The sequence below is a fragment of the Argopecten irradians genome, chromosome 7, assembly GCF_041381155.1.
Source record: "Argopecten irradians isolate NY chromosome 7, Ai_NY, whole genome shotgun sequence".
In the NCBI taxonomy this organism is placed as follows: domain Eukaryota; kingdom Metazoa; phylum Mollusca; class Bivalvia; order Pectinida; family Pectinidae; genus Argopecten; species Argopecten irradians.
In genome coordinates, this window is record NC_091140.1 from 29,494,339 (window position 1) to 29,520,612 (window position 26,274).

The window sequence follows — 26,274 nt, forward strand, 5'->3', positions numbered from 1 at the left end:
TCAGAACTTTTGAAAACATATCACCCATTCCTGTGGAACATGGAAAGTTTCATGACATTGGTTTATTGTACATATATATACAGGTATACCATATAATACTGACTCCCTCTTATATACGTATATACCAAAATGGCGTTTTCACAAAACGATACCATGCAGATATCTACACAAACATGTATGAAGATTCGTGTATTGTAAAGCAAATCAACTTTTAAAATTCTTTCAATTCTGCAAGGTCTATGATTAAAACTTTTTTTTTCAGAAATGTAAGAAAGCAAAAATTTGCTGAATTTATCTATTAAAAATTCGTTTTGAAATGCAATACTATAATGGTGGTCAAGAAAATATCACCAAAACAATTAAATTCAAACCCTTTACCCATTTTATCAGGGTTCATCAATAAAAAATGGATGATGTACATATGAATTTATGTAAAACAGCGGTAATTATCAAAAATCATTAAAAATTGATTATAAAAATTGTTCAATGTAATCTATCAAACAGTATAAATAACAATCAACTAAATATCAGTTAAGATTCTTATGTGATTTATCAAACATACAAACTTAACAATTTTGTGTACAAACATTGAATAACAGAGCAGAGGACCAAACACGGTTACATGTAGCACGCATCTCTTAATTACATTTGTTATCTAACAATCAGGCTCTAAGGGAATTGAACTCATGGCCTCTCTGCCATAAATAGAAAATAAGGGCTCCAGTTTGACTTTGAGAGACTTAATCTAGATTACTTTAAGATGAAATACTTAATTGTCTACCATTATCTTTTATTGTGCTGAACAAAATAAAAATCATTTTTCAAATATCAACTAGAATTGTTGCCCGAGTGGACGACTAATACCCCCGCTGCACAAATTTAGTAATAACACTATTAATAGGAGACATTACAGAACCCTATTTACTCAATTTACTCAGTTTACTCAACTCCCCTTTATGTCAGGGTTCCATGTACCAAATTTTATCAAAATCTGTCCAGTAGTTAAAGAGGGGTTTGAGTTAGAAATGTTGTTTCTACAGACAGACAGACAGGCAGGCAGGCAGGCAGGCAGACAGACAACCCAATGCCAGTATGGGGTATAAAAATAATTTTAGTAAATGCAATGAAAAGTATAATAAAACTTCTTCTTAAAACATTAATGCTAGATACAAGTGAAACTTTTTAAATACAAATTAATGAAACATTAAGTTGACATATTTAATAAAAAATCATCAATTGCTACAATAAATAACATAACATTTTTTTTTATTAAAACACTCAACAATTGTTCCCATCAACCGATTATTCAATTACAACACTCAAAAACAGCTCTCAAAATAAAAAAAAAGTTTCAAGGTTTTAAGAAAGATACCCAACAAACTGCTCTAAAACAAAATATGGTTAACCACATTCCAAAACTGTTACCAACGTAACAAATCATTACTAAACTCACTCACTTACCGTCTATATAAAAAACTAGAAATATGTCTGTTAGACATTAATTGCTCGCTAACTACACTTCCTAACCTAATTTCCAGTAAGAAATCATCCTCGGCAACATGTGTACGTAGAACTTTCGCTCATTATCCTTGAGACTATTGCAAGGAGATGGATTACACCCTTTGTATTTTGTTATAAATAATTTCCTTTGCTTCATCAGAACTTTAAATGTGATATTACTTTGAACATTGTTAATTATGTTCTTTGTTACATAGAGGTGTGTTTATTATCATATTGATACGATAGACTAGTTTAGCTGTTCAAAATAGTCGTCCGCTACAGCACTGTCCAGCCTCTGTGCACGTGGTGACTTAATTACCTGTGTCATGCTTGAATGCCTTGCTGGGATACATCAGATCTAAAGCTCAGACACCCTGACTGATACTTTTTAATGTTTTTTAATGGTCTCTCTTACGCAATGCTGTGTAATATTGTATAAATATTTATTAGAACTGCTGGAAATGCGGTCTGTGGTCAAAGGGTTTAGTAAGCGATAGTGCAACGTACAAATTAAATATAATCTGCGTAATAACGCTGTAAATGTCTTTGGACGGTACTAAACTATATGTGTTTCGTCACTTAATTTTATTTACTGATCCGGAAGTTTCCAAAGTCCATCAGATGTTTAGAATATCGTCATCGATGCAAGAGTTCGTATGATACATCGCTTGATGTTTACACGAAACGAATGTGTTTAGCACTGTGTAATGTCACTGTTGATAATTTATACTAGGACATCGCTGGCAGGTATATCTTACTCGATGTTTTTGAAAGGTTGGTGTCACAGCGAAATCTATGAGACACTGACTTCCGGTATCGCGTGCGCAGTTGGAATCTGCACATACCCGATGAACATAGATCGAGAGTACGCTCGTACTAAAAAAGTTAATAAATTCAGTAACAAGCTAAAAGGTTCACTTACAATATTCAATCAAATAAGCACTCACGGTGGTTAAAAATGAACAACAGGCCCATGGGCCTTAACGGTCATCTAACTTTTAGCACAATACAACATAGTCGATTAAAGATTTTTGCCTATTTGACCCTTGTGAATGAAGATCAAGGTATTTTTTTAAAAACAAATATGGTAGCCTTTCATCCCAGCATGTCACAGGCCCAATATCAGGTCTCTAGGTCTCTTAATTATTCACAAAAAGTTATTTCAAGGTTTTAGCCTATTTGACCCCTGTGATCTTGGATGAAGGTCAAGGTCATTCATTTGAATGAACTTGCTAGCTCTCCATCCAAGCATGTCACTGGCCCGATATCAGATCTCTAGGCCTCCTTGTTATTCTCAAGATGTCGTTCAAAGATATTAACCTATTTGACCCCTGTGACCTTGAATGACAGTCAAGGTCATTAATTTGAACAAACTATGTAGCCTTTCTTCAAAGCATGCTGCAGGCCCAATATGAGTATCCTAGGCCGTTTTGTTCTTGAGAAGAAGTTGTTAAAAGTGTTTAGCATATTTGACCTCTGTGACCTTGAAGGTCAAGGTCATTCATTTGAACAAACTTAGTAGCCCTTCATCCCAGCATGCTGCAGGCCAATATCAGATCTCTAGGACTATAGTTTAGGCATACATTGAAATATATATGATCTACGTAATTTCTTAAGGTAATACTTTCTGCCTTGTTTACAACAAAGTAAATATTTCTATTCTGAATGTAAAATCTCGATGACTGCCATTTTGGATCCAAGTGGCACACTTCTGGAAACAAACCACTTGTAATGGCTTGGTTCAGCTGGTATTGCACATTCCAATACAGATACAGCACCGTACCAGAGCAACTAGTATATCTGTACTAATGGAATGCTCAGGCTGTAAATCAGCACAATTTCACATGCAATTCAATTTTGTATAGTTCGCAGGCCATAAGAATTCACAACAATAAATCATTGCATAAAAAATTGAACAACAATTAAAACAGAGCATTTCAACTGTAAATTCTGTTGTGAAAATTGCAATGAAAAAGTAATTAGGAATGAAAACATGTAAATTTTCAGTCACAAAATTAAGTTAATTCACAGTATTACAAGTTGCTAATCATGTATAGAAAAAAATTACAACAATCAGATTTTACAGAAGGAAAGGACTATGTATGGTTTGTACCCTTTTTGGCCCCCAATTCCATCAAATTTTCAAACCTGTTATTTAGTGATTAATTTGTTGTATTTCAAATATTTAGTATATCCTTGATTCAACAATAATGACTGAACAAACTTCATATTTACTGAGAATATGTCGTCTGCACTTCCTATATTTCTTTAGGAGAAATATATACTTTGTTCAAAAATGCACTCTATGGTTTCTAAATCAACAAGAGGCCCATGGGCCTTTACGGTCATCTGACTATTGGCACAATACAACATAGTCGCTTAAAGATTTTAGCTGATTTGACCCCTGTAAATGAAGATCAAGGTCATTTTTTTAAAAGCAACTATGCTAGCCCTTTATCCCAGCATGTCACAGACCCAACATCAGGTCTCTAGGCCTCTTAGTTATTCACAAAAAGTTATTTCAAGATTTTGGCCTATTTGACCCCTGTGACCTTGAATGAAGGTCAAGGTCATTCATTTGAACGAACTTGGTAGCTCTCCATCAAAGCATGTCACAGCCCCAATATCAGATCTCTAGGCCTCCTAGTTATTCTCAAGAAGTTGTGTAAAGATTTTAGCCTATTCACCCCTGTGACCTTGAAGGTCAAGGTCATTCATTTAAACAAACTAAGTAGCCCTTCATCTCAGCATGCTGCAACTCCAATATGAGTATCATGGGCCTTTTGGTTCTTGAGAAGTTGTTCAAAGATTAAAGCCTATTTCACCCCTGTGACCTTGAATGAAGGTCAATGTCATTCATTTGAACAAACTTGGTAGCCCTTCATCCCAGCAAATCACAGCCCAATATCAGATCTCTAGGAGTCTTAGTTATTCTCAAGAAATCTTTTAAAGGTTTTAGCCTATTTGATCCCTGTGACATTGATTGAAAATCAAGGTCATTCATTTGAACAAATTTGGTAGCCATTCATCCAAGCATGCTGCAGTTCCAATATGAGCATCCTAGACCTTTTTGTTCTTGAGAAGAAGTTGTTTAAAGATTTTAGCCTATTTGACCCCTGTGACCTTGAATGACAGTCAAGGTCATTCATTTGAACAAACTTGGTAGCCCTTCATCTCAGCATGCTGCAGGTCTAATATGAGCTTCCTAGACCTTTCTGTTCTTGGAGTTGCTTAAAATTTTTAGCCTATTTACGAAGTTCAAGGTCATTCATTTGAACAAACTTGGTAGCCCTTCTTCCCAGCATGTTGCAGGACCAATATGACAGCCCTGGGCTTTTCCATTCTTGAGAAGAAGTAGTTTAAAGATTTCAGCCTATTTGACCCATGTGACCTTGAATGAAGATCAAAGTCATTCATATAAAAAATTTAATTGCCCTTCCCCTTCATCCCAGCATGTCATGGGACCAATATCAGGTCACTAGGCCTCTTAGATATTCACAAGAAGTTGTTTAAAGGATTTTAGTATATTTGACCCAAAAGACCTTAAATGAAGGTCAAGGTAATTCATTTTAACAAACTTGGAAGTACTTCTCATCCCAGCATGCTACAGGCCAAATATCAGTACCCTGGGCCTTTCGGTTATTGAGAAGAAGTCGTTTGAATTAAAAGTTTAGGCACGGAGCACGATGACCAACGGTTTTGCTAATCCAGTAGGTAGCGTCCAGAATCTGTTCTAAGGTCCGTCGGAGACCAGATGGCAATTTTTCCGTCCGAACTCCCAGCACCACTGATGATGTATCTATCGTCCGCACAACAGAGGGCTCGTACAGCATCATAATGGGCCTTGAGGTTTTTGGTAACTTTACGGGTATCAATATCCACCACACATACAGTTCCCGACTTTGTACCAACCCACATCTGTTAATCCAACAACAAAATACAGTCAACTGACACCCAACAAAGATAATCATTATATTTGTTAAGAAAATATATCATATTAATAAAAGTAACATTAACATTAAACAGGCCATACTTCCAGACATTGAACTTCAAGGCAAATCATACAGACTTCTTATTCTCCCATACTTGACTGGTTTACTGTAAGCTAACTTTCTCTCACATATACTTTGGCAAATTTTGTGATCAAAATAAATTCGCGAAAATTTGTCTCTTCGAAAATATTCTTACCTTTCTTATATTGAATGGAAAAGCCATTCATCTTAATTTGGCAAAATATTAATCTCTACAAACTTGTTATAAAATCAATATTGTGAAAAGTATTGTGAAAAGTAGCTGTAAAAAAATGTTGTTAGGGAGGATATGACCCTGACTTTTACTGAGGTAGGGAAAAGAGAGCTGACATGTGTTTGACAATGATTTGACGTCATCAATCCATTAATTTGGATGCATTGCAACATCTCTGTGATGTCAACACTATGAAAATAATTCTAATTATCTGAATTTTTCTTTAAAGAATGGGAGAATATTAAATAAAATATGAGTCTGTCATTGAAGTGAACAGGGATATCTCATATAACCCTCATGGAAGATTTTAGCTGCCAAACTTCGGCTAGTCTCGGGTTGACCAGCCAAAATCTTTCACTTGGGTCGAGTTATACGTGTCCACTTGACAAAGTGAGCCAATAGTTACCCTGTTCTTCATCTTCACCATGATGCTGATTCCTCGCGATTCCAGTTTTATGGTGTCTATCACTTTCCCGCCATTTTTTGTGTCCATGATTGCTATGTTTACCATCCGACACCCAGCCCATATCCGACACCCAGCCCATATCTACAAAGTACTACAAAATAAATCTTACAAAGATTCAAGATTATCATGATCGATACACAGTATAAATTGTCTAATTCTCAATCCCCAAGGATGTCTATGATTTCCAGCATTACTCATGGACAAGTAGCGATTTATAGGATTTTATTTAACGAATACGCTTATAACAGGGGGTCATAGCAAAAATTTATACAAGTACTGTCCCCCTTCCACCCAGGGTGTTTTGTGGCCAAATTTGGTTTACAATACGTGCAGAACTCTATGACTAGTAGCGATTTAAAGGATTTACCTCTATTTCCCCTATTGGGCCCCGCCCCTCCTATCTCCCGGGGATCAGAGCCAAAATTTATTACAAGTTCTGTTTCCCTTCCCCCAAGGATGTTTGTGGCCAAATTTGGTTACAATACGAGCAGAACTCTATGACTAGAAGCGATTTAAAGGATTATTACCTCTATTTCCCCTATTGGGCCCCATCCCTCCAGCCCCCCCGGGGGGCCAGAGCCAAATACAAGTTCTGTTCCCCTTTCCCCAAGGATGTTTGTGGCCAAATTTGGTTACAATTCATGTAGAACTCTATGACTTGTAGCGATTTAAAGGACATTACCTCTACCTCTATTTCCCCTTTGGGCCCCCGCCCCTCCTGCCCCCGGGTGACCAGAGCCCAAAATTTATACAAGTTCTGTTCCCCTTCCCCCAAGGATGTTTGTGGCCAAACTTGGTTACATTCCCATTCAGAACTCTATGACTAGTAGCGATTTAAAGGATTTACCTCTATTTCCCCTATTGGGCCCCGCCCCTCCTGCCCCTGGGGAGATCAGAGTCAAAATTTATACAAGTTCTGTTCCCCTTCCCCCAAGGATGTTTGTGGGTAATTTTGGTTACAATCCTTGCTGAAACTCTAGGACAAAGTAGCGATTTAAAGAATTTACCTCTATTTTTCCCCTATTGGGGCCCCGCCCCTCCTGCCCTCGGGGGTCAGAGCCAAATTTATACAAGTTCTGTTCCCCCTCCCCCACGGATGTTTGTGGCTAATTTTGGTTACAATCAATGCAGAACTCTAGGACAAGTAGCGATTTAAAGAATTTACCTCTATTTCCCCTATTGGGCTCCGCCCCTCCTGCCCCCTGGGGGTCAGAGCCAAAATTTATACAAGTTCTGTTCCCCCTCCCCAAGGATGTTTGTGGCCAAATTTGGTTACATTCCATGCAGAACTCTAGGACAAGTAGCGATATTAAAGGATTTACCTCTATTTCCCTTATTGAGCCCCGCCCCTCCTGCCCCCGTGGGGGTTAGAAGCCAAAATTTTATACAAGTTCTGTTTCCCCACCCCCAAGGATGGTTGTGGCCAAATTTGGTTACATTCCATGCAGAACTCTAGGAAAAGTAGCCATTTAAAGGATTTACCTCTATTTCCCCTATTTTGGGCCCCGCCCCTCCTGCCCCCGGGGGGTCAGAGCCAAAATTTATACAAGTTCTATGTCCCCTCCCCAAGGATGCTTGTGGGCCAAATTTGGTTACATTCCATGCAGAACTCTAGGACAAGTAGCGATTTAAAGGATTTACCTCTATTTCCCCTATTGGGCCCCGCCCCTCCTGATCCCGTCCGGGGGTTAGAGCCAAAATTTTATACAAGTTCTGTTCCCCCTCCCCCAAGGATGCTTGTGGCCAAAATTTGGTTACAATCCATGCAGAACTCTATGACTAGTAGCGATTTAAAGGTAAATGTTGACGGGACGGAACAGACGGACGGACGACGGACGACGGACGCCGCGCCATGACATAAGCTCACCGGCCCTTCAGGCCAGGTGAGCTAATAATGTTTGTGCTCAGTTAAGATTATAGGGACAATTCACTCAGGCTAATTCTTTTATATAACTAAGAAGCAAAATATAGCATAAATGTATTGTTCTACATTTCTTATGAAACATATAACGTAAAACATTCTACAAATTCCACGACATTATTAAGTATTTTAATTAATATCGTTGAAATATCAAATTGTTGATCAATACGATTAAGCAGGTACAATACAGACGCTGTACCCATACCCGAGCCAAAGTCACACACGTTAAACAAATAAACTATAAAACTGGTTTTTAGGCAAGATAATTCACCTAATAAGGTAAACAAACTACTGTCAGAGCGATTTGAGCAGTTCTAGACAAAAGTTACTCTACGAGCAAGGGACAGGGTTCGGCATACAAGAAGTTCGAACACAATATGTAATGGCAGGACAGCGAGCGAGTTTGAAAATATATATACACACATTTCCATAAGAACTTTTTTTTTTTTCCGATATATATCTACAAATTTTAATGTTTTCTTAGACTGAATTGTCCCTTTAATATAAATATGTTTATTATATTATATAACAAATTATGCTTATAATAAAGCAATTTTGTTTGTCCAAAGTGGTTTATTATAATCTTGTTTTACTGTAGTATCAAAACCTGTATAATCCAGAAACCTGGCTATACCGACCCAATAAGCAGTTCACTGTGATATCTGGTTTAGACAAGTTAACTTACACAGCTGTAAAAATAATGTATATATCCTAAATCATTCAGCATTTCATCTGGCTTGTTTAAATTTTATTCGTAGTCACTGTTTTGTCTTATTCTGGTGGTATAAAGAAAAGCCTGAGTATCAGGAGTAAAACAAAATGCCCTAGGAAGTTGCTATATATGAGGACACAGAGGACTTTATATGTACATTGTGAACCACTATGAAACAAAATTAATTTTTTGTCAGTCATTTGGGATGTCATCTTAACACAGATTTGATTGTGTTTAGATTTATTGTTTATTGTTGATATACATTTAAATCTTGTTTATAAAGACCACCCGAGGGACAAAAAAAAAAGGTGTAATCTATAAACAATTGGTCGGTATGCACAGGTTTTGCCAGTGATATTGATTTATTGTTTATTCTTAAAGATGCTCCACCGCCGAAGAGAGCATAAATGGTATTCATAATTTGAACAATAATTGGTGTTTAATCGTGTATATATTATGTCTATGAGTTAACACAAATATAATAGTAAAATGATTTATTTTGCCTAAGGTGCATGCGCAATCAGTACATCATTGCCCATATAGGATATAGTGTGCAACGGAATTTTTTCGGGATGCAATTAATTATTTTCGATATTTTAAACTTGAAGTAAAATTAGAAGCTCAAACGTTTCAACGATTGTAATGTGTAAAGTAAGTAACTTTGTAACTGAAGAAAAATATAAATCGTCTGCTGCTGTTTTAGACATAGTCAAAAAATACCATTTGTCAGCTGGTGGAGCATCTTTAAATACTCATATATATTACACAGTCAAACCTTATCTATAAAACCATCAATAAAAGTGGTTTTTAATAAACAGTGTTTTTTTACAAAGGTAATATCTAAGGCAGGTTTTCATAATACCTAAATAATATAATAAAGTTTGTATATTTAATACCTGGCCATTTTCCATGATATAGAAACATTCCATCTCTACTGGGGATACAGACACTGCTGGTTTAGGAACGTCAAAGCTGAATTTATCTATCACTTCTCCAGTCTTGTTCACCCTCCAAATCCCCCTCCACACTCCTGATATATATATAAAAAGAATATAAACAAAAGGGTAGAAGGGCTCTCACTTCTTTTTGAGATGAGGAGCTTACTTAAAACATTTCATTCATAGATTTTTGAGTCTCCAGATTGGCTTTTCCAAATAATGCTTCACGTTAAATTTGGTAGAAATTCATTTTGAAGTTAAGGAGGTTTCAAATGAAATACTTTAACACACAACAGACGGAGCACCATGGGTGATGATGAAAATAGCATGGAAAAAAAACATTTAATTAAAAATTTACCATAAGTTATCTGACCTTCAGGTCAAATGACCAAATGATCTAAACAATTACAGTAACACAAACTCTTATAGCATTTAAATGGTAGCTAGTTCAGTAGGTTTTAATTGCAAGTATTTACCATTGCCACTGTTTCTGTATCAATAAACTATGATGGGGCAGATTTGTTAATTTCCCAATAACTTGAGTGCAGAGCATGACCCGATTCCGTGCATATGAATATCTATAAACATTGGCGGACTTCCTTTGACATTCAACAAAATCACATGCCAATCTTTACAAATAAGACATCTACATGACATACAAAAAAACACTTATATTTTTTAAATATATATCGCTATTTGACATGAATAAAATGACTGAAATATCAGAACTATTTTTTGTGACCTCATGGAAAAAAAGGGCAGAATTAAGCAGTCAGTCAACGGTACGCTTTATTGAATGGCTGTTGTGCATTGATCAACATGACAGCAGTATAATTTTGATGTTTTTAGTTTATGAGATGATAAACCCAATGGAGCAGTCTGTAAATTGTATGTAAATGCTTCGTGTAGGGGTTATTCTTAAAAGTGTTAAACTGGTATACCATCTAATATCACAAACTAAAAACCTGCGTACGGTAACTAAAATCAATAGATTCTTGATCTTTATACAACCCAATGGTAGTTAGAATCTTTTAAAAACCATCAGAAGGAATACAGTGGAACTTCGGTTAATAAGAACTCTAAAACTGTGAGTTATCTGAGTGTTCCCAAACCTGTAAAAAATTAAGCGGTTCTCATACTACTGAATACTCTCTTTTCTTGGTATATATGTGGAATTTTTTATCTATTTGTAGGTTGACCATAGGCCTGCGAGGTGTATGACAAGTGATTATTGTAGAATGTTAGTAATTATATAATGTCATAAGTCGTGCATGTGGGTACGAAAACTATATATAGATTCTACTTTCACTTTCATCTCTATCCTGTGTTTCTATTGGTTCTTCCTAAACTGTACTATCATTGGGCCGTTAGCTTTATAAGGCAAACGGTTTCTACTTCTAATTTTCATTAGCCTGTAGAAGCTCCTAGCGAGCTGGTCAGACTCATAGAGGCGTAGAATGTGTGTGTGTTTGTCTCGTTATTGAGCTAATGTATTACGCTTACGTTTTGTGATGGGTGTGACGTCCCTGCTGACTTATCCTGTAACTGATGTCATTTATGTGTGTGTAAGTACAGGGTGAAGCCGCGGTGTAGTGGGCTGACCTGTAGTGTGGTGAGACACTGTACATTGTCGAAGCCTTGTTATATTTGTTAATAAACTCTTTTAACTGTATTAAATGTGTTGTTTCTATTGTCAATCTGGGTTATGATGGAGGCGGACGATAGGTTCATTCCCTATTACATATATAGACAGGTTCATGTCGAGATGCAATCAAAACCACCTAGTTGCTAAAATTATAACAAGAACTCTAGAATATATATTTTTGAAAACGCTGTTCTAAGGCTGCGAACTTGTTGTCCAAAAAAATCTCATTTCGAAATTATACGAACGTTTTATGATGATTTTTGTCATTTCGGAACCCAAAATTACTTTGTTATTATCCGGACAGTTTTCTTGTATTCGAATTATCCCGAGTTCTTTAAACAAATATAAAGAGGAAAATTCGCCCAGGACCCGTCAACAGTACTTCGTATTAAGCCGGGTTGTCATCAAGTTCGTATACAAGTTCCACTTATAGACAAAAGTCTTTATTCATGACATTACCACACCAAGGTACCATGGGCTAAACCCTACAAGTTTCTCCGGTAGACAAGAGCAATAACGACTGGCCACATGTTTATAACCCTTGCACATACCATTTAAAGATGACTTCCCCCTGTACACACTGTGCCGAGTACAGTAACTTCAATATCAAGGTTAACAGACTTATGAATACATGAACCCCCAAGTTCAAGGTAACAGTTTTATAAAAACATGTCCTCCCAATGTCAAGTTCACATGTTTTATAGAATATATTGTACCTTTAAGTTCAAGAGTACAAAACTTATAAAATCTTTTACAAATTATTAGTTACATTCAAGGAAATGGTTTCATGCTTATAAATTCACATACATTCGAAGTCAAGATTGTCATGAGTTTATAAATTCTCACCTTCTATATTAATATTATGTGTTGATAAATACATACACCTTTAAGCTCAAAGTTACATACTTATACCTTCAAGGTCAAAGATACAGACTTATAAATACATACACCTTCAAGTTCAAAATTACAGACTTATAAATACATACTCCTTCAAGGTCAAAATTAAAAACTTATAAATACATACACCTTCAAGGTCAAAGTTAGACACATAAAAATACTAACACCCTAAATTTTTCATTTCAAGGTCACAGTTAAAATTTATCTATACCTGCTAGAATTATTTGGTACTAAATTGATAAAAAACACACAATTTCAAGGTCAAGGTTACTAATACATTAACCATTAAGGGGAAGCCTTATACAAATAATGCTAAGGTCAAGGCCTTACCATAAATAAATTCAATAGCTGAACTGAAAAAGGTGACTCAGTACAACTTGTGATTTTAAAAGCCTAGCTGACAAAGAACAGTACACGATGACTAACCTGCTGTCTTCGACAGAAATGATGTCAATGACAAACTCTCCATGGTCACTAAGGATACGCTTACTCTGTATGGTCTCTGTCTCAATTATACAGATCTGGTATGACCCCACCCATACTTGTTTCCTGCCAACAGCTGTCAGACAAGACTGCAAGGGAGATAATTCACATTTACTTCAGGATATAACACATAAACATTTGTATAAGGATTTTCAAAGGCTTGTATAACTTTGAATTTACCTTACATAGCTTTGAAATTATTATTAAAAAGTTTCAATATTTGATGGAACATGTTGGCAGTATTTGTTGAAAGCTAACTTTATACCCTATTTAAACTGAGGTGAAACTGAAGAGTTACCAGTGAGTTTTTGGCCTGAACAAATTCCTTCTCGAGGGTCCAGGTGATACCATCGAATACCCGAACTCTTCCATTGACCAGGCCACACCACAATTTGGGAGACAAATGACTTTCTGCATCTACAAACATTAAAATATATCCTCATTAAACATAATAACAATTTTCCTCATTTCAACTCAATAAAATATATCCTCTTAATATCAGTCAATTTTCAATTTGGCATGAGTGTCTAGTCAAGCATCAACAGCATTGTGCTTCAATGATATGGTGTTTTGGTCTTTTAGTTTAACGGCCTATTAACTACTAAGGTCATTTAAGGATGTGCCAGATTGATTGGTGGAGGACAGATGTATGAGAAAAAACACCAACCAGCAGCCAGTGCATGGAAATTGCCCTACATGGGATTTGAACTCACAACCCAGAGGTGGAGAGCTTATGGTTATAGGTCATGACATCTTAACCACTTGGCCACTGTTGCCCAGAGGCGGAGGGCTTGTTATATGTTAGGGTATCTTAACCTCTCAGACACCACGGCCTAGAGAGTGGAGGGCTTCTGGTTATATCTCGAGACATCTAACCACTAAGTTTGCCACTGCCCAGAGGTGGAGGGCTTCTGGTTATGATCTCGAGGCATCTTAAACCACTCAGCTGCCGCTGCCCAGAGGTAGTGAGGGCTTGTTATATGTTAGGGTATCTTAACCTCTCAGACACCACGGCCCAGAGGTGGAGGGCTTCTGGTTATATCTCGAGACATCTTAACCACTCAGCTGCCGCTGGCCAGAGGTGGAGGGCTTGTGGTAATATGTCAAGACATCTTAACCACTCTGCAGCTGCGGCCGTGAGGTAGGGCTTGCAGTTATATTTTGTGAAATCTTAACCACTCAGACACTGGGGCCCCTGCATTTCAGTAAGATAACACTGTCAAGTCAATAGTTACTACTTTTAATCAGAATGGTTTTTGATACACTAGTCTACATAAAAACAATCTCCACAGGTCACACAAGGGAGACAACTGTGTATTAGAAACAAGTAGAATATTTTGAAACAAACCTCCAGGGGTGTAGAGCAAGGCCTGTATACTCATACGCTCTGGTTCACCAAAGTTAGGATCCAACTTTTTTTGTAAAGCGTCCTTTGTGTCTGCCGACAACACATTCTCCTCACGTTCCATTGCCCGAATATAACAACAAAGATTGTCGGCGGAGGCCTCAACTGTAGCATGGTGTAAACAACCCTCCTCTTCACCACTATAAATAAACCAAAAAAACTTGTATACAGTGTCAAACAAGGATATTGCAGATCTTGAGATGTCCTCCGCTTGGAACTTCTTTTTTTTTTTTAAATTAGGATTAACGTCCTTAATTCACAGTTTGTTCACCTACCCTGGACACAATGTACTGCCTGTATGAATACGGGGGTTTCAAGATCCCAAAATGATGTCTGTAAAGTACAAATTATTTACCGTTGATTAGTCCAACCATCTGGTGATTATGACATCAAGATTTGACGTAAGTTTCATGACGTCATAATCACCGTATGGTGAGACTAATTTATGGTAAATTGTACTTTACACACATCGTTTTGAGATCTTTTAAACATCCGTATTGGTTGAGACTTGAAAATCTGTAATTTATGGTAAAGTTTTGACTTCTGAACTTTACTGTGAAACCAACAAAAAGATTTATTTTACAATTACTACATGCACACATGCATTATGCATATAATAAAAAAAAAAAAACAAAAAACAAAAAAAACGCCACCTTCATACCCTATATCTCCAGGATACGTACTATACCTCTATATTTTATTTGAAAAGCTTAATCAGAACACCGAACAAATAGATTTTGTTTCCAGAGTTATAAACGGAGTGTGTTAGTAACACAGTAGTATACCCAACGGCCTAAAAAAGACGTAATAGCATTAATATGGATGACTAACACAGGACCATGAAACAACATATATACTTAAAAACCACAAATCATTTACGTGAGTTTTGGAAATAAAGAAAATGCAAGTGTACTATTTAGAAAATATAACAGGAAATTATTGAGTACTACAATTGGCCCAAATTTTCGAGCATTGTGGTGTATTGGGTGGTTCGGCGGGACATTGAAGGTCCCTTGATCGCTACCATGCATGCTTCAAATCCAATATCATGTCTCTAGGGCTCTTAGTTATTCATAAGAAGTTGCTTAAAGATTTTAGCCTATTTGACCCCTGTAACCTTAAATGAAGGTCAAGGTCATTCATTTGAATAAACTTGGTAGCCATTCATCCCAACATGTCACAGGCCCAATATCATGTCTCTAGTTATTCACAAGAAGTTGTTTAAAGATTTTAGCTTATTTTACCCCTGGACCTTGAATGAAGATCAAGGTCATTCATTTGAAAAACACTTGCTAGCCCTTCTTCCCAGCATGCTACAGGCGCAATATCATATCTCTAGGCTTCTTAGTTATTCACAAGAAGTTACTTAAATTTTTTAGCCTTTTTGACCCCTGTGACCTTGAATGGAGATCAAGGTCATTCATTCAAACAAACTTGGTAGCCCTTCATCCCAGCATGCAGCTTGCTACAGGCCAAATATCATAGCCTTGGCCCTTCAGTTATTGAGAAGAAGTAATTTAAATGCAAAAATTACGCAAGGAGGACGGCACATGACGACGGACAGTGCATGATGACAACAGGTCATCCTGACCCTTTGGGTCAGATGACCTAAAACACAGGCACTCTTTCATGTAAATCAAAAATTAATAAACACTTTTCAAATAAATAAACACCCGCCTATAGTGTAGCAGGTTGACTAGTCTAGGATCAATCATTGACTGTATAGTTCAATTGGTAGAGCACCTGGCTAGTGCTCAGAGATCCTTGGTTCGAAACTTCATTTGTTCACTTCATTTTCTTCCCTCCTGTTATATTGCATTTGATCAAAAGGAATTTCCATATGCATAGTTCCTGAATGAAAATTGAATATTGAAACTGAGGCTGAGTTTCAAAGGAGATGAAAAATTAAATATTACAACTGGTAATGAGGCTGAGTTACTATGGAGATGAAAAATGGATAATGAAATTGAGGCTGTGTTGCTACAGAGACTGACCTTCTAATGATGGCGTCGACCAAGAGGACATTTTGTGCAGCTTGTTGGACAACTACAATATCTTTAGTAGCCTCAGAGATCACTTTGCCTGCCCACATCTCTTCAATCAGAAGAGTGAAATGGTTTCTTTCATCTTTCAACCACACCGTAAACTTGTCATGGTCAGCTGGTGAATAAAAAAACATTTTTACGTTTTTCACTCCAAACATCTATTCTGTCTTTGAATATTACAAAGTAACCTCCCTCGCGTGTAGGTATCCATTGTGACATCATTATTTTGTGAGCTAAATTCATGTCATTTTCTCTTAAATGTATGACATTATGCTTGCAAACAAATGATGTCACAATCTATACCTACATGCAAGGGCAGATAACTCTGTAAAATGCAAAAACCGAATAAGTAACCTATTGTTGAAAGAGTCATGAGCATGTACCGGTAAGACCATAATTATGTTGAATGTTTTTGTTTATTTCAAAACTGCGGTTTTTACCAGAGCACATTTTCTGAATGATCCTTGCAAAAAACTCAATGTCTTGTATGACCTGTTCAGATGTTCCAGAAAGAAAAAAGAAAAAAACAATCAGTACATGCATTTTGTTTTTGTTTAAATCCAAACATCATACGTTAAAAATGAGAATGAAAACTAAGAGTTAAAAAACTGTCAGAGTAAGAGAATTTCTAAGTCGCCTGTATCTGTAAATCATACTTTAAGAAGCTGTAAATAACCATATCATCGACTACCTTTGCCTGGCACATGTCGATGAATCCTCAAGGCATCGGCCACAGATAGGAACGAGTGCAGCTGCACTTTCTCCAACCTCTGAATATCACGCAACTTGACAATTTCCTTTAACTTCTTTGACGCATCCCTCATAAACAGTAACCTGGAGAAAGATGACAGTTTTTTATTATTTTATAGGTAAATTTAACATACAGTGTTTCCTCGACATTATCCTATAATACCTCAGGGACTTGGCAATATCCAACTAACAGTCAATATATATATATTATAATAATACTATACTATTGTTTGGAAATTTGTGCCAAGTCCCTGTGTATACTAACGCCACTGTTTACATATTTATATGCCTTGTAAAATAATGAATTGTTCCAAATATTTCTATTCTTCAATTTTTACAAAATAAAACTACACATTTTTACAAACATTATGTTTTGATATGGTATCAAAGTTTTAAAGATTTCAAATCTTTTCATTTCGCTCACTGATCTAGATGTATGTATGTTTTTTTTATTTGTAAGAGAATAGAAGGAAATGTGTCCTAGGAGTTTTTATAATAAATGTTTCTAATTAAAAATGAAAAGAAACATCACCTTTTGTCAGTGAGAACGACACGACCCGTTCCAAAGTCTGTCTTGCAGAGGGAGGAGACTTTGAGTACAGACTCGTCTGTCTGTAAGTTTCGCTCCTCCATCACCTTCATACACTGCTCATAGTTTTCCTGCCAGCACAAACAGAAAGCTTGGAAAGTCTCATGGCTGAGATCTGAAAATACAAACAGAAGACTAGGAAGTTCTCATGGCTGAGATCTGAAAATAAAAACAGAAGGCTGGGGAAATCTCATGGCTAAGATCTGAAAATACAAACAGAAGACTTGGAAGGTCTCTCATGGCTGAGATCTGAAAATAAAAACAGAACACTTGGAAGGTCTCATGGCTAAGATCTGAAAATACAAACAGAAGGCTGGGGAAATCTCATGGCTAAATCTGAAAATAAAACAGAAACTTGGAAGGTCTCATGGCTGAGATCTGAAAATAAAAACAGAAGGCTGGGAAATCTCATGGCTAAGATCTGAAAATATAAACAGAACACTTGGAAGGTCTCATGGCTGAGATCTGAAAATAAAAACAGAAGGCTGGGGAAATCTCATTGCTAAAATCTGAAAATACAAACAGAAGACTTGGAAGGTCTCATGGCTGAGATCTGAAAATAAAAACAGAAGGCTGGGAAAATCTCATGGCTAAGGTCTGAAAATACAAACAGAAGACTTGGAAGGTCTCATGGCCGAGATCTGAAAATAAAAACAGAAGGCTGAGAAAATCTCATGGCTAAGATCTGAAAATACAAACAGATGGCTGGGAAAATCTCAAGGCTAAGATCTGAAAATATAAACAGAACACTTGGAAGGTCTCATGGCTAGGATCTGAAAATAAAAACAGAAGGCTGAGGAAATCTCATGGCTAAGATCTGAAAATATAAACAGAACACTTGGAAGGTCTCATGGCTAGGATCTGAAAATAAAAACAGAAGGCTGGGGAAATCTCATGGCTAAGATCTGAAAATACATATATGATCTTTATGAAAAAAGTCACCAAAGTTTTTATTTTTGTAAACGATGGCTCACAAAATTAAAATCTTCGAGACGAGTACATCCAAAAGATAATATACCATAAATGTTTTTTACAATGACTTCTTTCTCAAAATCTTATTTGACCAACACCAGATAAGAGTGATTCCATAAGTGATTGAGTTAAAAATATTATAAAACAGTTGATCTAACCAATATAAAACTTGCTCTGAAAATACAATACATATGTATAACAGTAAATATAAGAATTTGAAAATACTCTATAATGAAAACAGTTAATCTGAACAAGTAAATGAAGGATCCAGTATGAAATCAAAATCACAATACAAAGTGCTATAATCACAGAGAGTCCCCCCTAAATGGCTATTTTTGAAATTATGATAATTTTATGATTTATGATTCATCATCATGATCATAAAAATTTGATTTGTGAACTATAAGCATTGGTTTAATTATATACATTTGTATGTACCCTTGAAGCTTAATCACAAAATTTTCATTCGCTAAAATTTAATTCTTGGGCTTTAGATACAAATCAATAAACTTTTGTAACTTACGAGTTTCTCGAGCCATCCCTGTCAATGCTTGGAACAGTCTCAGTATCGTATCGCAATCCTGCGTCATTTCATATAGCGATATATACTTCCTGAACATTTCAAAGGCTGTCAAATATAAACACACAATGCTTGTTTATGTACTTGTAAAATACTAATTTTGGTGAATATCTAATGATCGAGAAGCATTTTTCTGTTGTCATCAATAGTCAAGTTAATCAAATAAACAGTTATAATTCTGATAAGTTGAATCATTAAAATACCATTTTACATTTATGGCTGAATTACTCATGGGTTTTAAATACAATGAAGTATCTACATTGTCCAATCTTGGATCTAGACTCAACCACAGCTCTGGACACACTGATTAATGTACCATATGGGTACAGAAACATTAAAATATGGCTGACTTTTTTTGCCCACAACTTACATTTTGGTTCATTAAAAAGCAACCTCTTCCCCCCCCCCCCCCCCCTTCCCCTTGTTACAATTATTTAAGCACCCTGGACACTAATTACCGCAAATACAGTAGTAAGCACTAGGTCCGGTAATATCACCTCACATCCTGGTCATTTATGTTAATTACATCAATGGTTGTTTGATATACCAACTCACGTAAATCGTGGTCCGGGATATTAATAATATCGTTGTGGTTATGGTAACGCCTTATTGTGCTATCCAATGATTGGCTCTCTTCTTTTAGTGATTCGATGATACTGGCATAACCTTTGACCTTTTCGAGATTCAGTTTATCTTGAGCTGTTAGCAGATTGTGAATGTCCTGTACTAGTCTGGAATTACAACGTTTTTTAATTGTTTTTCTTACTTAATCGATTTACATATATCAAAATGACTCTTGGAAAACAACTATATATTGCTATTGATAATAATTTGCAATAGCTTTTTGTTAAAATATGCTTTCAAAACATACTGAAATGTCTACATCTTATCTCTAAACATACTTTTAATGCTAACATGTTCTTTCTAAATATATTTTTAGGATTTAATTTCGCTAAATTCATGAATTCATCCAAATTCTCAAAATTAAATATCTTACAAAAGGACTATGGTTTGGGCCCTTTTTGGCCCCAAAATCCCTCAAATTTTCAAACATCTTATTTAATGAATAATATGTTGTACACTAAATATTTAGCATATCCCTGATTCAACTATAATGACTGTTTTCTAATTTTGCAGATGTAGTTGCCTTGGTAACCATCCAAAATATGCATATATTATGAAAATGTGGAAATTTTGAGAAATTTTGCCATTTTTTGCTAGTTTTGTCTTTGAAACTATGGAGCGCATCCCTGAACAAACTTAATATTAACTGAAAATATGTCTGCACTTTATAATTCCCATATATGTTATGGAAAAATACAAAGTTTATTCACGGATGCACTTTATGGTTTCTAAAATAAAAACCTTTCAAAAAATGGCCAAAATTGTCAATATTTCCACATTGTCATTATTTATGCATATTTTGAGTGGTTACCATAGCAACTGCAGCTGCAAAATCGGAAAACTATCAACAATTAAATTAGGGATATACTAAATATGTTAACTACAACAATCTAAATACTAAATAACAGCTTTGAAAATTTGACGAATTTAGGGGCCAAAAAGGACCCAAACCATACATAGTCCTTTATCAAAGTCACAGTTTAACAAATTACAGCTTGTCATGTAAATACACTTTAAAAGGCTACAAAATCAATTTGTGAAAATAATACCAAAAAAAATAATTTCCGAACAATAAATTGCAAAATTTTACATCAGTGAATTTAAGAACAATACAGTAATACATACTTTTTGGGGAAAAGGTTCCAGTCTATGGCTGCGAGTGTTATGATGTCTGTGAGAGCCCCAATATGATCATGTTCTGCAAACTTAAACACGGCCCTGAGGTAGAGATATGATACACGCTCCTGGTAGTCCATGCATGACTGTATAAAACAACGAGACAGAATTAGGCAATATGGCAATGACGCGAAGTTGGTAAGGTACAATTTACTGTTGATTAGTCCCAACGGTGATTGTGATGTCAACAACAATTAAAAGGCTCTGTTAAACATTTTACTTTTTTCAATAGAAATTTTCCACATGTTAGAATCTACTGTAACTAAATTGTGATCGAAAGGCACAGTGGTTTAAAAATTTCACATTTAAACTAACCTACTAGGGTTCATTCCCTGCCATGAAAAAGTAAGGAGTCACTTACACAGATGATTTACACACTTACTAGTGTATATGAGCCATCAAAAGTGATTTATATTCACAAGCAAAGTCAAAAATAAAAATTAATTTTATAAAAGACTTCACATTAATGAGCTATGAACACACCTTCAATGTTAAATCAAGGGATGTGATACATGAGGTCAGGTACCGAGACGAAGAATTGTTCTGTCGAAGTCGCATTGTCACCAATGGTCGCTCATAAGGATTCTCATGGCTTCTTGACAAAGAGACTTGTTTGGTTAAAGGTTTTCTGGAATTAACAAAACATAACATTAGGATTGGAAAGTTCGATGGGTTTCAGGTTTGTATTCAAACTGGATTTCTTGGTTTTGGTTTTATTAGTCTAATGTCCTATAAACAGCCAGGGTCATTTAAGGATGTGCTTCCTAGTGGAGGAATGTCAGAGTACCCAGAGAAAAACTACCAATAAGCTGTCAGTACCTGGTAGCTGCCCCAATTGGGATTTGTACTCGCAACCCAGGGGTGGAGGGCTTGTGGTAATATATTGGTACATCTTAACCACTCGGCCACCATGGACCAAAACTGGAATTCATATCAGTACAACAAGTAACATTATACGTAAACAGGCATTACAAAGCTAACCAATAGACTACAACTTGAATTGTCTAAAGTCTTAACATTTAAGTAAGAAACCAATAAGGAGAAACACTTTTAGTCAAATTCAGGACGAAGGAGATCATCTGGCCGATAGAAAAGATAAAACCATGATCATTATAGTGCTTGGGTGATAATCTCAGTATTGTGATTAATTAGTCTAAAGTAAATAATTTAATTTGATAAAGGTAACCTCAGTCACTTGTCCATGGAAAATAGCTTTAAGCTTGGTCGATGGTCCAAGGGAGGTAACCTCATCCGTCAAATGAAATAACCAGTCACTAGCCCATGGGATATAAATCTCAGTAACTAGTTAAGGGAAGATAACCTTAGTCAATCATCATAGGGAGATTTATACCCCAGTCACTTGTCTAGCCGTGCGTTCCATTTGCAGATTTGTACCAGTTGTACTAAAGTGATACGCACTGCCAAATGGAATGCGTTTGGATTTTTCCATGATGGCGGCACCCATATGAAAGATACGCATCAAATATAAAAGCCAAGTATTTTAGGTGTTATCAATAAAATGGATATCAAAATAAAACATAAATAATTTCGGAATGCATTGAAATAAATAATCCATGTAGTTTTGTAGTATATAAACAATCCTTGTCTTTTTTTCAACAAAGAAAACATTCCGATCACAAATGAAAATTCTCGGGTCCGCCATCTTGGATCCAAGTGGTATGCTTCTGAAAACAAACCACTTGTACCGATACAGTTCTGCTGGTACAGTGCGTTCCATTTGAGATACAACTGGTACAAATCTGCAAATGGATCGCACGGTAGGCAAGACAACCTTAGTCACCTGTCCAGGGGGAGATAATCTTAGTTAATTAACAAAGAAAATAACCTCAGTCAATCATCAAGGGGAGAAATTGAATAATTCAGGGAAATAGCATAATTACCTAGCTGGATGGACCTTCGAACCTCGGATGTCACCTAAACTTGCTTGCTTTACAAACTGCCGTGTCTTCCTTTCAAATTCTGTCCAGTAGTCGGTTTTCTCTTTCATACGATCATCAAGAAATGATTTAAACATATCTTTCTTCAAAACCTGGAAAAGAAATAATTTGAGGCTTTAACAATGAGTTTTTTTCACATATATGTTCTTTGTAGACATATCATTGTGTATAAATAATTTGTGTGACCACATTTCACCAATGCAATACAGAATTGGGGTTAAAGAAATATAATACCCTCAGAGATATGATGTACAAGCTACAGAGATATATAGAGATCGAACACTCTCAGGTTACAGAGATATCAAACACTCAGAGATTTAACAGGCTACAGAGATTACAGAGATGGAACACACTCACGGTTACAGAGATATTTCACATATATATATGATTTGAGATTTACAGATAAGTCTGTATATGAAGTATAAAATTCTGTGAACATCTGTACAGTGAACCTGCGATAATCTTACAATGATAGCCCAGAAGTCTCATAATCCAAACGGATTACCGAATAAGAATTGCAATCCAGACAATTGCAAGTGTTTAGATTATCAAGGCCTGGTTAAAACTGGGTAATGCACCTACCTCTCTGTAAAACAATTTGTCCTCTTCGCTCTTGCCCTGGGATTCCAAGAATAACTGTTTGTTAAAGGTTTGATGTTCCGGCCTCAGCTCTATTAATACTCCCCTGGTTAGGAAAATAGATTGAAATATATAATCAATTTACCGTATATGCTGCAAGTAGGGTGCTTGAAAAATATTACAAAGGGGGCGCTTATCAGGTAGTGATAATGTAAGTTGGGAATGAAAAACGTCTAAAAAAGGACAACCATATTTTAAATCTTTCTGTACTCTTGACACATTAATTTGTCACAGTAAACATACATATGCTTGTAGGGGGAGGGGGTGATGAATACACCGAATACGGTATTACATTTTCAGAACACAATATGCAGCATAAGATACTAAGATACAAGAATCCCATGAAAGTGGATGTGTCGCCTGCACAGCATCACAAAAACAGTTACTTACAGTTAAAAATATTTTTAATAATTAGGTGAAGGTGTCAAGTTCCTTAACTCTTGCAAATATTGATGGATTTTGAATGGTTCAAACCACTCCAAGATATCAGTAATATAAAGCAATATTCCAAATTTGGTTGAAATTGGACAATAAATACTTAAGTTAGGCAAACAGAGAATACAAAAAAGAAATGGAATTTTCTAATCATATTTCCATGAACATTTATTAAGAAACTATAAACAGGAATCATACTACTGTTGAAATTCCATGGCTGATCATTAGTTTTATCTAACCAATCAATGATCTATTAAAATCGATTATTTTTTTCTTTGATGTATAAACAAGTCTCATATAAAAATTTCCTTCAAAGGCTTACGATCGCGAGGCCTCTCTGTGCTGTCATGTTTTTCATTTCACTTATTTTCTTCACAAATCATGCTCATCTAAACGTTTACATTACTACATAGCTTATGCGCTCTTCAATTCATCTAGACGCTTAAAATTTGAAGGGAATGATTTTAACAGGTTGGCTATGATTTTTTTGCATGTTTTAGTGATCTGCTAACTTAATACTTTCCTTTATCATGGTGTCGGAAAATTCCGACAAACTCGATTACAGATTTCTTACTCGATTAATTGATCAAACACCTCAAACCAACAATACTTGACAAACTCGATTAATCAGAACACCCTAAATCATACCTGAACAGATTCACCATCAGTTCCAAACAACCTTCTTCTATCACACGATTTAGTCGGCGAATCCTGGTCTCCCGAATTTTCTTCTCCTCAGAAACATCGTGACATGTTGGTCTATGACAAATGAGAAAGCTCTAGCATGCAGTAGAAAATTATCTCTATAACTTAAACCGATAAATGTATTTTCCATCAATGTACTACAGTTAAAATTGTACACGTCGGGTTATTCAACAAAATTTCTACATAATATGCAGCGACACACTTCCATTATTAAAAATTCAATGTTGTATTTGAAATTTTTCAAAATGGATACTAGTTATGCAGACACATGTTTGAGAAAGACCTCTTCAGTATACTCTGTGAAAGTGTCAAAATTCAAGATGGTTGCTTATCAGTCCAGTGTTTCCTGATCATTCAATAGCAGAACTCTAAAGAAAACAGTTCATTCTTATGGTAATAGCAAACTTCATTGTCAAAATCCAAGATGGCTTCCTGTCAGCAATTTTTGAGCGGTCCCAAACAAGACTTTATTTCCAAGGCACTTTTTCAATGTACTTGTACTGTGCATATATCTATGTAGGTATACATTGTATTACTCTAGACAGGTTCAATCTAATCAAAATTAGATTCCCTATCTCGCTCAGCACAGACCGTCTACTTGTAGATGTGGAGGTCTTCACGGAGTCATATATATATAGAAGAGATCTAATTTCAATTAGATTGAGATAGGTCTGACACAGAAAGATATATGAGAGAAACTTACCTTTGTACATCTTCTAGTTCAAAATACACCCTGGCCCTCTTACACACCTTCCTGAAGGAGCTGGCTGGCTCATCAGGGATGGCAGGAATAGGGTTAAAGTCAGAGGTCGTAGAGTTAACACTACTACCGTACCTTCATCTATGTTAACTACTACCAGACCCTCTACCTGGATTAAATAAAACAGCGATTTTGGGGCGAGACCGGAGATCTCATCACTCAGGAAAAGACAAACAAGCCTTGTGTTTTTCGATAGCTTTGACTGACTATCATTTCTCATCCAAGCCAAAGGGAATGAAAGATATTCTACAAATGTACAGAAGAGAGCTCTTTACATGATGTGTATCCAATGCTGTACATTAATATACAACACATAAATTATATCATATGGCCAGAAAATACAGATATGATATCGTCTTAATTTCGTGGGATATCATACATGTAGAGGTTTTTCTAGGATTAATTCAAAACATGAAAAATTTTGAACTTCAAAAATATCCAGATACACTGTGGCATTACAGATAATATATGTGGTTAGTACCTAGGTATTTGTCATTATACCTTACCGGCACAACATTTTTTGTACCTATTCTGTGAGAATATGGTGAGTGAAATGACATCCCATTATAATTAAGCTACTAATAGTATTAATTGTTTCGTACCTGTTCTACCAGACTGCGGTGTTTAATATGACATCCCATAATAAATGTACCGGGGGCATCAAGGAGGTCCAAAGCTTTGAGAGATAGTACAGGCACGTAGGTAAAACGCCATCGGAACGGCAACAAAAAGTTGAGAAAACTCTGAACAGACAAACACAATTGGTTAAGGAATTAATGGATGTCTTTCTGCAAACAGATGCCCAAAATGAGTAGTTAGGAGCAAATAC

General features: G+C 36.0%; 2 protein-coding genes across 3 annotated transcripts; both read right to left on the reverse strand.

Moving 5' to 3' along the window:
- Positions 1–449: 449 nt before the first annotated feature.
- On the reverse strand, positions 450–10,090 carry LOC138327132 (DENN domain-containing protein 3-like). Its single transcript, XM_069273116.1, has 4 exons — positions 10,081–10,090; positions 9,741–9,919; positions 6,152–6,292; positions 450–5,418 (listed from the first exon to the last, which is right to left on the reverse strand). Exons 1-4 carry the CDS (start codon positions 10,088–10,090, stop codon positions 5,203–5,205), a joined length of 546 nt encoding a protein of 181 aa, XP_069129217.1. The 3' UTR covers positions 450–5,202.
- A 2,481-nt stretch (positions 10,091–12,571) lies between these two features.
- LOC138328083 (DENN domain-containing protein 3-like) lies at positions 12,572–26,205 on the reverse strand. 2 transcript variants are annotated; one of them, XM_069274696.1, is made up of 15 exons: positions 26,048–26,205; positions 25,389–25,554; positions 24,629–24,739; positions 23,489–23,591; positions 22,850–22,998; positions 21,432–21,576; positions 20,898–21,034; positions 19,704–19,879; positions 19,092–19,196; positions 17,540–17,711; positions 16,949–17,091; positions 16,207–16,372; positions 14,156–14,352; positions 13,106–13,224; positions 12,573–12,896 (listed from the first exon to the last, which is right to left on the reverse strand). In XM_069274696.1, the coding sequence occupies exons 3-15, from the start codon at positions 24,643–24,645 to the stop codon at positions 12,666–12,668; spliced, it is 1,860 nt and encodes a 619-aa protein (XP_069130797.1). In that variant the 5' UTR covers positions 24,646–24,739; positions 25,389–25,554; positions 26,048–26,205; the 3' UTR covers positions 12,573–12,665. The 2 variants fall into 2 exon arrangements, with proteins under 2 accessions (XP_069130798.1, XP_069130797.1); XM_069274697.1 differs by lacking the exon at positions 26,048–26,205 and having other exon boundaries at positions 12,572–12,896; positions 25,389–25,501.
- Between the last annotated feature and the right edge of the window lie 69 nt (positions 26,206–26,274).